This window comes from Gracilinanus agilis, chromosome 2 (assembly GCF_016433145.1).
Source record: "Gracilinanus agilis isolate LMUSP501 chromosome 2, AgileGrace, whole genome shotgun sequence".
Taxonomy (NCBI): domain Eukaryota; kingdom Metazoa; phylum Chordata; class Mammalia; order Didelphimorphia; family Didelphidae; genus Gracilinanus; species Gracilinanus agilis.
The window spans coordinates 279,085,272-279,102,020 of record NC_058131.1 but is presented as its reverse complement, the minus strand read 5'-3'; the positions used below and the strand labels follow the sequence as shown (position 1 = coordinate 279,102,020).

The following is a 16,749-nucleotide window of genomic DNA, read 5'->3' as shown; positions in this document are numbered from 1 at the left end:
TCTTTCTTTCTTTCTTTCTTTCTTTCTTTCTTTCTTTCTTTCTTTCTTTCTTTCTTCCTTACTTTCTGTTTTGTAATCAATGCTATGTATTGGTTCCAAGGCAGAAGAGTGGTCAGGGCTAGACAATGGGGATTAAGTGACATGACTAGGGTCACACAGCTAGAAAGTCTCTGAGGCCAGATTTGAATCTAGGACCTCCCATTTATAGGCCTGATTTTCCATTCACTGAGCTACCCAGCTGCCCCCTCACTTTATCTTTCTGTACCTGGGTTTCCTCCTCTGTAAAATTAGGAGGCTGCACTCAATGGACTTGGAAGTCCTTTTTAGCTCAAACTTCTGGGGCTTCTGTGATACTAGATCCTATCTGGTTTTCAGAGGGAAGAAACTGAAAATTTATTAATTGACCCTCTGCCTTTTGAGATGAGTCAGTGACAAATAACTCCTATCCTTGGAAATAGTGACTTGCTAATTTTGGGTGGGGTGAGAAGAGTATGAATTTAGGCAAATGGTAAAGTCTATTCCCTTTTTCTCTTTTTAAGTCAGTATAGCTATGCTACCCTCTTACTCAGCAAATTCCACTGGCTCCCTATTACCTCCAGAATAAAATAGAAAATCCTTTGTTTGGTATTAAAATCCTTTAATATCTATCCCTTCCTCCACCTTTCCAGTCTTCTTACACCTTACTCTCTCCTCCCTGCTATACTGTGTGACCCAGTGACATTTGCTTCCTTGCTGTTTTTTGAATAAGACTTCATCTCCTGACTATAGCATTTTCTCTGGCAACATCCCATGGTTAGAATGCTCTTTCTCCTCATCTTCTCCTCCTGGTTTCCCTAGTTTCAAGTGCCTGGGAAGTACAAGCACATAACAAATGTGTGGTGTCCAGCTCTGGTAAGTGACTGGTCCTTCCTTGAAAGACTAAGATTTTATATATATATACCTCTGTGTGTGCACATGCACAAACACACAATCTATATATATGCAATTCAGATTAAAATAGATATCATGGTACTCCAAAAGGCTTGAACTAAACAGTTTCAGGAGCCAAAATTTATACTAGTTGTTGCTTACACAGCAGGGTCTGGCTAGCAACCCACTCACACCCACAATCCCAGAAAGATGGTTGTCCCCAGAGAAGGATGGCCACTCTTAAAGGGTTCCTAGAAAAGGAGGGTTGCCTTCACTACCTGAGTTAACCCAACATCATTTCAGATGCCTAATTTTCTTTCACACTGGGTAGTAAAGGGAGATAACTTGCAGAAGGTGCCCAGAGAAAATTAGGACCTCCAGGGACGTGGAGAGAGATGGTTTTAATTAGAGCTGAGAGATGGGAAATAAGGCAGAGAGATGACATCTTAATGAGGTTTAATGAAGCTGTCTGCTGATGGGGACAGCTGTCACCCAGATCTGTATTCCAGCCAAGTGGCTTTATAACAGAGAAAATTTGGAAGAAAAAAAAGGCACGGTTCGAAGACAGCTGGGAGGGGGGTAGTGGTCACAACATTAAACTGAGATTCTCTTGCCCACCTCCCCCAACATTTAGCAGTGAGTCCCTCCCCTAATCACTTGAAAAACTATTCCAAGTAACTGGTAATATATTAATAGTCACTTTTCTTTTCTAATTCCCTGTTGTGGTGTGGCAAAAGACCTTAAGGATCTTCCCAGGGAGTTTTCACTGAGGTGGGGTCTTCTAGGATCAAGAGTGGGGGAGGTAGAGAGGTCAATTAGTTTAGCCCCCTGCTCTCAAAGCGGCCTACAACTGGAATTGGTGGTTTGGCCTGTTCTTAAAATTCTCCAAGGAAAGCATTCCCCTTCGCCTCTATGGGGGGGACAAGTGGCATTACAAAAGAGACACTCTCTGTCTAAACACCTCTGGACCCTTGAATGGTCTGGTCTGTCAGCTAGCTAGCTGGGTCCCATTCTCTTGATTGCACACCATATTTCATCCCCATTGCAGCTTTAATCTTGTGGTGAGTTGTCAGTGTGGGCAGCTGGTTGGGGATCTGGTGTTTCTGCCCCAGCTATAATTTGTGACCTCATCTCCTCAGTTTCAGGGATAGCAGAGTAAGGTTGCCATGGAAAAGCAGGTGACAGATACCATCAAGTCCCGATTTCCCTGGCGTATCAATGGCAACTAATCTCCAAAGACTATAATAACATGCTTTGCTCCATACCTATAAATACAGGGAAAGGAGTCACAATTGAGAACTTATCACTCTCACTGTGCACCTTAAACGGCGACTTACAAATGCAGGATTTAGATCTACGTGTCGTCTCCTGTGGCGTTTCTAGAAAGGGTCGTGATTTTAAGGAGTTTGGTTACTGTCCTTGAGAACGAGGCCACACGGGCAAAGTGGAGATTTGAGCAATTAGCTTATAAATTGAACCAGTGTAGACAATCTATTTGGAAGATGCACGTTTTTGTTCTCGAATGTCCTAGAGAATTGTTTCAGTTCTTCATGTCACATTTTCAATTTAATTAAATTTTAAAAAATATGTTGACATTTCTGCATACTAGACATGGGACAAATATAAATGTGTGTTTGAGTAGCAGGGACCCTTCTCTTGGGGAACCTACTGTGGGATATAACGCTAGGAAACACCTAGAGTACAAAATCACACCTAAGTGTACGAGAAAGATAAGTAGAATGGGACGAGGGAATGGTTACTGCTGACGCTGGGGAGGAGGAAGGAGAGGAAGTACAGGCTCCCTGAAGAAGGTGGCAATTGAGTTAGGGTTTGAGGATGGACAAGAATTCAAGAAACAGAGGTGGGGACAGCTAGATGGCTCAGTGGAAAGATAGTCAAGTCTGGAGACAGAAGGTCCTGGATTCAAATCTGGTCTCAGGTACTTCCTAGCTATGTGACCCTGGGCAAGTCACTTAACCCTAATTGCCTACCCCTTACCGCTCTTCTGCCTTGTACAGAAAATGAAGGTTAAAAAAGAAAAAGAATTTAATATGGAGGGAGTAAAAGGAGCAGAAGGCCATTTCAAGCACAGAGAACACTGTGAGCAAAAATGCAGAGGCAAGAAAGTATAAGGTGTATATATACAGGGATAGTTAATATTCCAATGGAAAAGCAATATGAAATTAGACCAATATATACATCACTATAGGTGATTGTGGATGGCCTCAGTAGACAAAGCCAGCCCTCTGCTGGGGCAGAAAAAGAACAGGCAGTGCTGGGCCTGGAGTCAGAAAGATCTGAGTTGAAATGCTGCCTCAGATACTTAGCTGTGTGACCCTGGGCAAGTCACCTAACCTCTGTTTGCCTCTTCTTGTTTCTTCATTTGTAAAATGAGGATAATAATAGCCCTACATTCCAGGGTTGTTATAAGTAGCAAATGAGATAATTGTTAAGCACTTAGCACAGTGCTGGGCACATAGTGAGCACTATCTAAATGTTAGTTATTATTAATATCATCATTATTATTATGTAGAAAGGCTCCCAAAGAAGTGATATTCCAAAGCAATTTAGCACCAACAAACATTTATTAAACATCTACTCTATGCCACTAGTGCCATGTTGGTATCTAATGATATGCTGGCATTCAAATGGACCTTTTTGCTATGTGACTTCCCTCCAAAGATGCTGATCATAATCCATCCATGCCTGGCCCATCCCATGTAACTCTCATTCATGTTCTCTCAACACTCACAGAAGGTCTTCTCAGGCACTATGGCAAGTCTTGAGAAAAAAGGCTTTTTTTATGAAATAGTCCCTGACCTCGCAAAGCTTATATTCCACCTGGGAATACAACATGTACATATAAATATATAGCAAATATAATTTTTTAGGTGAAACAGGCACTAATGGGAACTGATCTCCAAAATCTGTGATAACATGCTTGCTCTAGGTCAACGATGGGCAAACTTTTTAAAGAGGGGCCAAAGGAAAGGAAATGCTCACCTGTCAGTCTGTTTCTAAGGCAACTCTTTTGAAGTTTCATTGTATTGTATCCTACTCATTGTATTCATCCAAGGCCAGATAGAACATTTCAGGCCCCTCCCCCATCTGGCCCAGGGTGGTAGTTTGCCCATCATTGCTCTAGACTTATATATACAAAGAAAGGAGTCATAATGAAAATGTATCACACTTACCATACATTTCATTTTTTTCACTGATCAGATATTTATTTTTTTCTCCCTCACACTTCCTCCTCCCCACTAGGGAAACACAAACACAAACAACTCTTGCGACAAATTCTCATTTTCCGTATCCAATAAATTAAATGTGTTTTACATATTTAGTCCATCACCTCTTGGTTAGGAGGACTCGCCATACATTAAAAAGAAGATCTTATGTTGGACTATGTTGCAGCCTTTTACTTGCTAATTTTTGGTTCCCATTGGTGCCCAAAGGCCCACAATTAGTGACAGAGGAAATATCACATGATTGGATCTCTAGTGCCAGAAGCAGCACACTTATTCAGCTAAGGGTGACTCTAACATCAGATCCCTCCCTCCCTCCCTTCCTTCCTTCCTTCTTCCCTTCCTCCCTGTGCTAGGTATTATTAAAAAGCACCAGAGTATGAGTATGAGAGCTGAACTTAACCCAAGCCTTAGTAAGGAGAGATATGAGTTTGAATCTAGCTATTCTGACACAGACAAGCCACTGCTTTTCTCTTAGCCTCAGTTTGCTCATCAGCAAAACTGGGGATAGCAGTTGCATTGCCTACTTTGCAAGATTATGGGCTAGAAGTGCTTTATAAACCTTAAAGCTCTATGCGGATACCAGCTGTCATAGATAAGCCTGTGCCCTCCATGGAGCTTCCAATTTAGTAGGGTTATAAGACAGAAAAAGATGATTATTCACAGTAGTGCTTGACAAATACATTAGAGAAATGCATAACAACATGACTAAAGGTTTTGGGGGTATTTTTTTTTTCATTTCTAAATCAATAGCCCTTTGACTAAAGGATACCTCTGCTGAAATCAAATGTCCCCCTGTGAAAGTAGCCTGCTCCAGAGTTTGTCACTCCACCTTCAGGCTAAGAAAGCTCCCAGATGCCTCAGGGGAGAAGCGAGGGTTCTAGCAGAAAAGCCACATTTTAATTAACTTCCCCTGCAGTCACTGGAGAGAAGCTGGTAATTTTCATAAACAAAGGAGGAGACCAGGACTTCGGTTGGTGCGACAGTGAGTCATATGGAATGAATTCTAAACAAACCTTCATAGCACAAACCCTTCACAGTACCAGAAACTTGGCTGTGGTCACTGCTCTAGAGAGATTTTCATCAGATCACAGTGTCTGGGATTTGATATGGGCATTAATAAGAACAGGAAGTTGGTGGGAAGGGAGGGAAGAAGAGAATTCGAGATTCAATATTCTTTGAAGAATGTTGGAAATTGTTTTTACATGTAATTGGGGAAAAATAAAATAAAATAAAATAAAATAAAAAATAAAAAAGTATCTGAGAATGGATTTGAACTTAGGAAGATGAGTCTTCCTCACTCCAGTGCTCTATCAACTTTTCCACCTAGCTGACCCCTTAGAATAGTAGAGGACCTTAAAACAGTCTCTCCCTTCCTTTCGCCTTTCCCTTACCCATTGAGATGCAACATGATATGAACTATATATGTAAAATTGTGCAAAATATATTTCCACATTAGCCATGTTGAAAAAAAAGGCAGGAAAAATAAAGGGAAAAATATGCCCTTCAGTCTGCCCTCAGAATTCATCAGCTCTCTCATCCTCCTTTCTTTGTAGAAGTGAGGGATTATAGGAGTGGAATATTCCATATTCCATCAAACTAATTGATGTATTGTTTGATTTTGCTGAAATGATTTCTCCTCTCTCTTTTTCATTCTTTGCTACAATGATTGTTTGAGGGGGAGAGGTATTTATTCAGAAATGAAGGTGACATGAAAACAAAATATCTATAAAAAAGTTATCCATTTGTTCTGTTGTTTTTTTTTTTAAGAGAGAAATGACTAGATTGTTAATAGCAACTACATGTGCATTTTCTTTCTCATAAACTCCCTGGAAAGATAAAAGCAGTTTCTTGGGGAGGAAAGTTGTTTCTGGTCTATGATTGCCTCTCTAGAAGTTGCCTTTGTGGCCACACTCTTCATCAGATCTCTGCTTCCAGCCATCATCATCAGTGGGTCATACTGTTAGAGTTAGAAGGGGCTTCAGAGGTCCGATCCTCTCATTTTACAGGTGGGAAAACTGAGGATCATTATGATCATAGAGACACAGCATCACAAAGTGGAAAGTGTGGTGATTCTGATATCAGAAGACAGGAGTTTTAATTCTGACTTAGTTTCATAATTTTCACTTGAGCATGCCATGTTTATTCCTACCTCCACATCTTTGCTAACTCATTCTTTGTGCTTAGAATATCCTTTCTGTCAAAGGCATCAAATGTGTGCCCATACTTTAAAGGCTAACTTAGGCCTCACTTCCTTTGTTACAACCCAAGCCTTGCCAAATTCTCTCCCTTACCTGAATTTCGATATATACTGGTGTCTCTCTATGATTCATATGGCATTTATATACTGACTTTTGGCAGTAGTTAATTTTTCATATATGCACATCTAATATCAACTAAGTTACCAGCTCCTAGTGGATATGGTGCATATATGTATATGGTTATATACTAAAAAATAAAAATAAATTCTCCTGGGTGCCTAGTCAGTGTCTTGTAACAGGAGAATGCTGGTAAATGTTTAACAGTCAGTTCTCCAAAAAAAATGTACATCATACTTAAAAGCTTAATCTTCACTATTAAGTTTTTTCCATTACTTTCTTAAGTGTAGATAAGTCTTACATCCTGATTTTTTATATTTTTTTGTATCTTTTTAGGTAAAAATATTCACACTGAAAATGAAATGGTAGACTCTGGAGAGGCCTCCAGTATACACCTGACTGTACTATGTGCTATGCAACAAATACCTAGAGTGTAGGCCTTCATGGAAGGGAACATTTTCTGACAATTAGAGTAGAATTCCAAAGTGGAATGGGCTTCCTTAGGAGATGGGGCATTTTCCTTCTTTGGAGGTGTTTAAATAGACTCTGGATGACAACTCATAGAAGATAATGTAAAGGGACTCTTATTCAAGCCTGGGTTGAAATAGATGATTTTGGAGGTCTCTTACAATTTGTATCCCTGGGATCCCAATGTATATTGCATCATCATTCTGGAAAGGCCTTTCAGAAAGGGATCATCTAATAAAACACCCTCATATTATATCTTCAAAATACCTACTATGTGCCAGGCACTGCACTAAGTGCTAGGAACACAAAGATAGGCAAAAGACAGTCCTCACACTCTAGAAACAAACAAACAAACTAATGGAGTGAACAGCATGAAAACAATTATGAAGATTTATAGAGGATAAACTGGAAGTAATCAACAGAGGAAGATGCTGGCATTAAACAGGATTAGAAAGGCTTCTTCTGGAACATGGGACATTAGCTAGGACTTGAAGGAAGTCAGAAGTCCAACTCCTTCATTTTGCAGATCATCATCATCATCATGGAGAGTGGAGGGGGGCAAGGTAGAAGGAGTGATGACTCTGATATTAGGAAGCTGAGATGAGGAGGAAGAGCCTTCCAGGTATGTAGGACAGCCAATGAAAATGCCCACGGTCAGGAGACAAGAGTGTCTTGTTGGAATGGAAAAAGAGGCCATTGTTACTGGAGTATAAAATGCATGGAGGGAGGAGAGGTGTAAGGTTTAAAATGACTGAAAGGGGCAGCTGGGTAGCTCAGTGGAGTGAGAGTCAGGCCTAGAGACAGGAGGTCCTAGGTTCAAACCCGGCCTCAGCCACTTCCCAGCTGTGTGACCCTGGGCAAGTCACTTGACCCCCATTGCCCACCCTTACCACTCTTCCACCTATGAAACAATACACCTCAGTACAAGGGTTTAAAAAAAAAATGACTGAAAAGATGTATGCATGTATAGGGGCAGTTTATAAAGGGCCTTGGAAATGAAATAAAAGATATAGAAAGTTAATGATAGTCTATAATAGGCCTCCTAGCTCATGAGCTTGCATTCTTGTGACTATATTATACCACCTGTTGATTGGCTTCTCAGCATGACTCAATTCTTTACTTTTCTTCCCATTGCTTCCTCTGGTAGGCTGAACTTGGGAAGCCTCAGGAAAGGAGTAGCACTCTGCCTGGAATTAATTTTAACTATGGACTGTATGTTCGTGGGCTGGATGGAGGAGTCCCAGAAGGTAAGATGGTACAAGTTTGCATGTTGAAGGGAATGAGTGAGCCAAAGGATTAGATGTGAGTGCAAACATTTTTTCCCTTACCGGGTGGGTCATGATTGTTCATTTAGTTGTTTCACATTGAGATGTGGGCAGCAGTGGGATAAGTCCAGTCAGAAGGGATAAGGATTAAGGATTCAGCCAAATAGGAGGTACCTGTGAAGTTCCATAGATCTTCATGATCAAGAGGTCAAGTCCAGAGAGATGTCTTAGCTTAGAAGAACAGGCAGATATCATGGGTCTTAACAGCCAGCTAACTGGTATTTAAAAAAATCTCATTCATTTATTCATTCTTTTTTCTTTCATTCAATATTGATTTTGGAAGTCATTGTGATATGGTGGAAAGAGTGGCTTGAATCTGGAAGACATAGAGTTTTTCATTCATGTCCAGGTTCTGCCTAAATGACCTCAGGCAAGGGGCTAACTGTCTCTTGCCCTCAGTGTCCCCATGTCTAATAGAGTGAGATTGAACTAGATGACGCTAGAAGTACCTTACCACTCAGAATGTGGGATGAGAGGAATTTTCCCATTATCCTTTTGTTTCCCTTTCCCCATAGCCATTGGACACTGGAATGTCTTGAAACCACAACCCACCTCCCCCCAAGCTTTGACTCGTGACTTTATTGCCATGAACCGAGGTGCAGTCAAGGCTGGTCTAGTGACAGCCAAGGAACATTTCTTATACCGCCAACTCAATGATATCCGAAGGAATGACAAGGATGAGAGGCGTTTCAAAAAGGACCTGCCATCTATCCCTCCAGATATGATCTTTGGGATCCGGTCACGGTAAGGCCTGGCCTATAATCAAAGCCCCATCCTTCCCTCTGGGCACAATCCCAACATGTAGAATCAGAGCATAGGCCAAAAAAAACAAAACTGGTGGGGTGGTGGTTAATTGGAATATTAGTTTTTCTCAAGTGAGTTAACATAGTTTGAGGTTTTAAAGAATCAGAACATAGTCCCATACTCCTTCAATCTATGAGTTTTATTGATATTTATTGAAACCACCAATGGTTTCTACATACAAAAACAGGTACAAGGCTATCTGTGTCAATCAACTTTGAGGGCCACTCAGTTTCTCAGCCTATTCTTTTCTCTGAGTGGCAAAAGTGAATGCGACAGTTTCAAAAAACAAAACAAAACCCTAGCACTGTCCAAAATTACAGTGTAGGTTCTAGTGGCTACAGTGATTAAGGTATTACTGTTTTATTCTTGGGGCGGGGAGGGGGGCAAAGACTGCTATAGCCTACTTCAAAGGTACTGATGTAGAATAAGCAAATTCCAATTAGCTTTTGAATATTCCAGTTATGAGTAAACTAGATCAAGATGTCCATAATGGTTGGTATAATTCCCTTTGGGGGCAAGGGTTGCATTCATGGATTCATTAATCATTCTGATTCTATCTACTTGTCTTCTTTCTTCCCTCTGGGAGAAGGGACAGTCTCTCTTGATACTATCAAGACCCTGTCTGCCTTAGCTTCCATGTTTGCATAGGGGCTGAGAATACTTTGGATGGCAATGACCTAGTTTGTTTGTTTGTTTTTTCCTAGTTCAGCCTCATGTTTTCACAAGAGCTTTATTTCACTGACTTTAGACTGTGAAAATCCCATGAAAAAGATACAATGTGCTATATGGGCTCTGAAGAGAGACTCTTTCTATTTGGGAGAATCAGGGAAAGCCTCGTGGAGAAGGCAGTATTTGAAATGACCCTTGAAGGATGTGTAGATATATGTGTATGGGAGAGCTATAGTAGGGGTAAGGAAAAAAAAGAATGAACAAAGACACAGAAGTAAGCAACTATCAATGGATTCCAACTAATCTAGTGTATATAGGGTGTATGAAGATGAGATGAATGTAGAAAAGAAATGAGAGAGATAAGAGAAAGATTTGGAAAGGGAATTAATAGCTTGACATGAAGAAGTTCACAAACAACAAACTCCCTGAAAATTAGATTAGACTAAATAGAGTCACTGATTCCATAAGATAATATTAAAACAAAGTCAAAAGACTGAAAAAATAGAAGAAAATGTAAGGGATCTCATAGCAGAAACAACTGATTTGGAAATAGATCAAGAAGAAAAATCTGATCATTAGACTACCTAAAAAAAAAAAAAAAAGAGTCCAGACATCATAATTTCAAGAAATCATAAAATAAACCACCCAGATCACCCAGAAACAGAGGGCAAAGTAGAAATAGAAAGAATCTACCTGTCACCTCTTGAAAGAAATTCTAAAATGAAAATTCCCAGGAACATTATAGCCAAAATCTAGAGCTTTCTATTAGAGAAAAAATATTTTAAATAGCTAGAAGGAAATATTTAAAGTACCAAGGAACCTTAGTCAGATTCACACATGATTTAGCACCTGCCACTGTAAAAGGAGAATTTGGAATACTATATTCCAGAAAACAAAGTATTTAGGCTTACAGCAAATAATAACATAGGAAAAACTGAGCACAATCCTACAGAGATAAAAATGGAACTTTAATTAAATATTCCAAGCATTCTGATGAGAAGGCCAGAGCTGCATAAAAAAACTTGAAATGCAAATACAGGCGTCAAAAGAAACATAAAAAGGTAAACAAAAATTCATAAGGGACAAAAGAAAGATTACCTACTTATAGTCTAATACAGTGCTTCCCAAAGTGGGCGCTACCGCCCCCTGGTGGGTACTGCAGCGATCCAGGGGAGCGGTGATGGCCACACTTTTTTTGTATTACATTCTATTCTGAATTCAATAAATAGTTTCATAATTTCCAGGGGGCACTAAGTAATATTTTTTCTGGAAAGGGGGCAGTAGGCCAAATAAGTTTGGGAACCATGGTCTAATACGAGGAGTTGATATTTAAAGCCTGTCTGAACCTTATCATTATCAGGGGTCATAGAAGGAGTCTAATTAGACAGAAAGCCTAGAAAGTGGTTCTATTATATCTTAATAATCTTAAATGAAGAATGGAAAAGCAGGGAGAAAGGGAAGAGAAAAAAGAGAGAAAGCTACTTACATGATCAGAGTACATAAGTAGAAGTTTATAAAAACAAGAAGAAAGGAAGAGAGCAATATCTTATTCTTATCTGAATTGGTCAAATGAGAGAAGAATAAACACACACAGTTGGGTACAGAAACACATTTCATTCAATAGGAAAATAGGAAGGGAAGGGGAGAAAGGGAGAAAGGAGAGTAGATTAAGGGAGAGATTCATCCTAAAAAAAGAAAACTCTAAAGACATATGAACATTTATAGTTCTTTTTGAAATGGGATAAAATGGAGCTAGAGCCAAGATGGCAGGTTAATAGCAGCAAAAGTTGAAAACACTCTGACAATTCTTCCAAATCAATCTTTAGAGAGCACCTCAAAATGACAAGAGTCAAAAACAAACAGCAGGACTGAGTAAGGGGGCTTTCCCACTGGGTGCAACTTGAGAGGTAGGCAGAGAGAGAGTCGACTTCCATGGGAATTTCATGGGATAAGGGGGAACTGGAAGGAAAATTGCCATAGAGGAATGCCTGGTCCACCACACCCCGCCTACTGCGCCAGGTTCCTAGCATGGGCATAGGCTAAATTCAGCCAGGACACTGCCTACACCACCCAAACAGAGGATCCCTGACCCCAGACCAACCCCTTGAAGTCCCAGGCCCTGGCACCAGCCTGCAATGAGACCCAGAAGTCCATGGCGCTAGGCCCTTCTAAACCTAGCTGAAGACCTAGCCCCAGGGCAAAAAAGTTCCAAGTGTTGAGACCTGCAAGCTGTCAGCAGAGGAGACAGAAATAGCAGCGTTCAAAACTCCCAGTCCTTAGGCAAAAACAAGGCTGGGAAAATGAGCAAACAGCAAAGGAAACACTTATACACTTAACCCTAGAAAATTTCTGTGGGGACAAAGAGCAAAACACAGAATCAACAGGGGATGGTGAGATCTAAGCAACTACATGCAAAACTTCAAAGAAAACTAGGAATTGGTCTCAAGCTGTAGAAGAACTCAAGAAGAAATTAAGAAATCAAATAAGACAGATGGAAGAAAAATGGGAAAAATAATTGAAAGTAATGCAAAAAGAAAATAACAGTTCAAAAAGCAAAATTGGTCAACTGGTAAAAGAGGCACAAAAATCCAGTGAAGAAAAGAGTTCCATGAAAAGTAGAATGGACCAAATGGAAAAAGAGGATCAAAAGGTCATGGAAGAAATTCATTCTTGAAAAATGAGAACTGGGGAAGAAGCTAATGACTTCATGAGACATCAAGAAAAATAAAACAAAGTCAAAAGAATGAAAAAATAGAAAATAGTATGAAATGGAATGGAATGATAGTCTGAGAAGATGATCAGTGGGGAATAGCTGAACAAGTTATGATATATAAATGCAATGGAATATTATTGTATTATAAGAAATGATGAAGGGAATATTTTTAGAGAAACCTGGGAAGATTTACATAAGGATTATACAAGGTTAAGGACTGAAGTGAAAAGAATCAGGATAATAATTTATGTATTGACAATATTATAAAGACAAATAGATTTGAAAGGCTTAGGAAGAAACTCTTCCTAACTATAAGGCCAACCACAATTCTAGAGGACTAGGGATGAAACATGTGGCCACCTACTGAAAAAAAGATGAGCAATTCAGAATTTATAATCATTCATGTATGCATATACCATACCATACTGCCTTTATGAAAAAAAAAATGCCCTCCCTCCCCCAACCAAAACCTGCAGATGAGAGAAGTCAGGTGATTTACTTGCCCACCGTGATGCAGGGAACAGATAATAAAGCTGAGATTCTAATTCAGAACTTCTGACTCTGATTCTATTGTTTTTACCATTACCCACTATATCTTGAAGCCTCTTGAATCCATGAGCTTTGGGAATAACAGCACTGCCCAGGCAAAGCAGGCTCTTCTTAGCCTAGCTCTGGTAACCACCCACCAGTAAGCAATCACTGAGAAGATGCTACCTTGCAGCTGCTTCTGCATGGGTGTTGGCACCTACCATCTTGGCTGTCATGGCTAGGAAAACCCAGAAAAGAAAGTGCTTGCCAGCGAAGTCCATGGCATTGTCAAATGGTTCAACATCAGAAACGAATGTAGTTTTCATCAGTGGAAATGACATCTAAGAAGATATGTTACTATCCATATTGTGGCTGCATCCTAAGAACCATGATATCTTTCCATCTGACTTGCAACTGGAACCTCTTATAGGTATTGCTTTTCCTCCATTGAAATGTGGACTCCTACGGAGAAGGGAATGCCTTACTTTTCTATTTGTGTTTCCAGGTTGTAATACAGTGCTTTTAATAAATATAGTTTCATACCTTCATTCTTTCAAAGTGGAAGACCTTAATGCTGATATATAGCCACATGCTTTAAATAATCATTTCTTTTACTTAGTCACAGCAGTATTGCTGTTTCCATATACCCTAGTTCTTAAAAAAAAAACAACACCAGAAATTCCTTATACATCAGAGTTAATTGGGAAGATAGTATTTGCACAAAACCGTCACATAGGAGGGGTACAGGGGATATGAATGAGGAAGCTCTGACTTCAAATCTAGCCTCAGATACTTACTAGCTGTGTAACTCTGGGCAAGTCACGTAACTCTTGTCTGCCTCAGTTTCCTAATCTATAAAACGGGGACAATAACAGCACTTACTTCTCAGGATTTTTGTGAAGATAAAACGTAATATTCGCAAATATTTGCTTTGCAAAATTCAAAGTGCTATATAAATGTTAGCCATTATGATTATTTAGCCTGGGGATTTCTATTTCAGCAGTAATTCAGTAACTACTATATGCTCTTGGCTGTTACCAACATAATTCAAATGGGGCTTTAATCAGAGGAATGTGAATAACTTAAAAAAACGACACCAAAACACATACACCATATATTTCTAACCGCTTGTTATTTGCAAAGCACTTTTGCATTCATTGTTTTCTTTATTCTCATTCAAAGCCCTTTGAAGGACTACGGGTAGCATTATTATCTCCATTTTATAGGTAAGAATACTGAGGTTCATTGAGGCGCTGGTAGGCATTCACACACCTAAAGATAGAACTACAGCCTAGATCTCCTGATTCACAGCCCAGCAATCCTGCTATCTCAGGATGCTGAGTGCTAAGGTGTGGGGAAGACACCTGCAACATTTTCGGCTTCTCTGGCTGCCTTTGCCCACTACATCTTCTAAATCCACTGAGCTGCCTGAAAGGACATATATTATCATCTGGCTTTCAATATGAAATCTTAAATCGCTATAAAACCCACTGGCTACAAATTCTAGGAAAAAGGCATGATGAAGTGCTGGCTCTATCTTCTGTGATAGTAAATGGGCTTTGCATATGCAAATTGAATGGATTTTAAAATGGTATTTAATGACAATTTTCGTAGCAGACATTAACATTAATTGCATCAAAATGAAACTGCTGCATTAGGTTGCTGTTAGCAGCAAATACCCCAGCGATAAAGCTTTATCTTTATCAGGACCAGCTCCTCCTGATATGACAGGGCAGCTCAGCAAATTGCAGGGAAAAGGGCTTTTATGGACCAGAAATATCCCCCAAAGCAGGCCCCAATCAGCATCAATTTTGCTTTATTTCTTCATAAATGGAGGTTAAATGGCTGCTGGAAAGCTTGGCTGGCCTGCCCAACTTTCCCCGACAAAACCATAGCCCCCACAGCATAAATGGAAGAGGTAGATTTAAAAAATAATCAGTCCTAGGCAGTAATGTGGCTATTACTTTAAAGTTATGGGGCACCGGGCCCATTTGCTAATGACCACCTTTTACAGTGCCTGATTGTATTTATTTCTTTACTTTAAAAGCATGTTAAAGACCAAATCATACCCACATTACTGAGGAGTTAATGTTACCGAACCACCCAGTAGTGAGGATTGGAGAAGTTCATTCTAAGTTTAGGTTGGTAATCACAGAATTAGAATGAGCCATAAAAATCACCATTTTATGAGTGAGGAAACTGAGGCTCAGATTGGGAATGACCAATGATGTGCTAGTAAAGGTTTAACAACCAGCTCATTTAAAAAAAAAGTACACAATGTACACATGACACACTTTTAAGTTTAATCTGAATTATAAACATTTTCTCCATCTCTTTAAGTTCAACAACCAGCAAAACAAGAAATCAGGCCCTTATTTGTAGAGTTTGCTGATTTTGGCACTGAAATTTTAACAATTGGGTCACTCACTGAATTAGCTATAGCATATTCCTGAAAGTAATTTACTTGCTTCTCACCAGACAATCGTGGTATAGTGGATCAGTGAGATTTTGTTCTAGCTTCCTCCAAACCTTAGTTCAACATCTTTTTCAGGAGGCCAATCCCAGCCCCTTGTTTCCCCCCTCAGCAGTTCCTCCCCTCTAAGGTTACCTTCTAGCTCCTTATGTATCTTGTACTTATCTATTTATGTATATATCGTCTCTCATTAGAATGTAAGCCCCTTAACATTGCATACAGTAACAGCAATACTGTGGAGTGATCAAATATGATAGACTAGTTTTTAACAGCAATATAATGATTTAGGACAATTCTGAGGGACTTATGAAAAAGAATATTATTCAACTCTAGAGAAAGAACTGTTGGAGTCAGGATGCAGATGAAAATATGATTTATCACTTGTTTATTTGGATATATGTTTACAAACTTTGGTTCTATAAGATTATTCATGTACAAAAACAAATATGGAAATGTGTTTTGCATGACAATACATATATAACCCAGATCTAATTGTTTGCCAGCTCCGGGAGGCAGGAAGGAAGAAGGGAAGGAGACAATTTGGTTCAAATAACTTTGGAAAACTTATGTGGAAATTTGCTATTCAAGTAAAAAATAAATTAAAAAAATTTAAAAAAGAATATAAGCTTCTTGAGGACAAGAATTTTTTTTTGTTTCTCCAGAATTTAGTATAGTGAATGGCACATAGTAATCACTTAGTAGATACTTAATGCTTAATTACTAACTTTGTGACCACAGCCAAATCACTTCCTGTTTCCTCATCTGTAGAATGGGAATAATAATATATTTTCTTTTTTTTTTTTTTTTTTTTTTTTTTTAACATTTATTAATATTCATTTTTAACGTGGTTACATGATTCATGCTCCCCTTTCCCCTTCAACACCCCCCCCCGCCCCCCCCCCCACCCTTGGCCGATGCGCGTTTCCACTAGTTTTGTCATGTGTCCTTGAACAAGACCAATTTCCAAATTGTTGGTAGTTGCATTGGTGTGGTAGTTTCGAGTCTACACCCTCAGTCATGTCCACCCTGACCCATGCGTTCAAGCAGTTGTTTTTCTTATATGTTTCCTCTTCTGCAGTCCTTCCTCTGAATGTGGGCAGCATCTTTACCATAAATCCCTCAGAATTGTCCTGGGTAATTGTATTGCTGCTGGTACAGAGGTCCATTACATTCAATTTTACCACAGTATATCAGTCTCTGTGTATAGAGTTCTTCTGGCTCTGCTCCTTTCGCTCTGCATCAGTTCCCGGAGGTCTCTCCAGTCCGCCTGGAACTTCTCCAGTTTATTATTCCTTTT

The 16,749-nt window shown here is 39.5% G+C and overlaps 1 protein-coding gene across 1 annotated transcript in view; it reads left to right on the top strand.

Moving 5' to 3' along the window:
• The window catches only part of CFAP77 (cilia and flagella associated protein 77), a 203,265-nt gene that overhangs the window by 90,140 nt on the left and 96,376 nt on the right, over nucleotides 1–16,749 (top strand). The window contains exons 2-3 of the mRNA XM_044661317.1: nucleotides 8,088–8,187; nucleotides 8,781–9,009. Coding sequence (XP_044517252.1) covers nucleotides 8,088–8,187; nucleotides 8,781–9,009 — 329 coding nt within the window. The remainder of the gene's footprint in view (nucleotides 1–8,087; nucleotides 8,188–8,780; nucleotides 9,010–16,749) is intronic.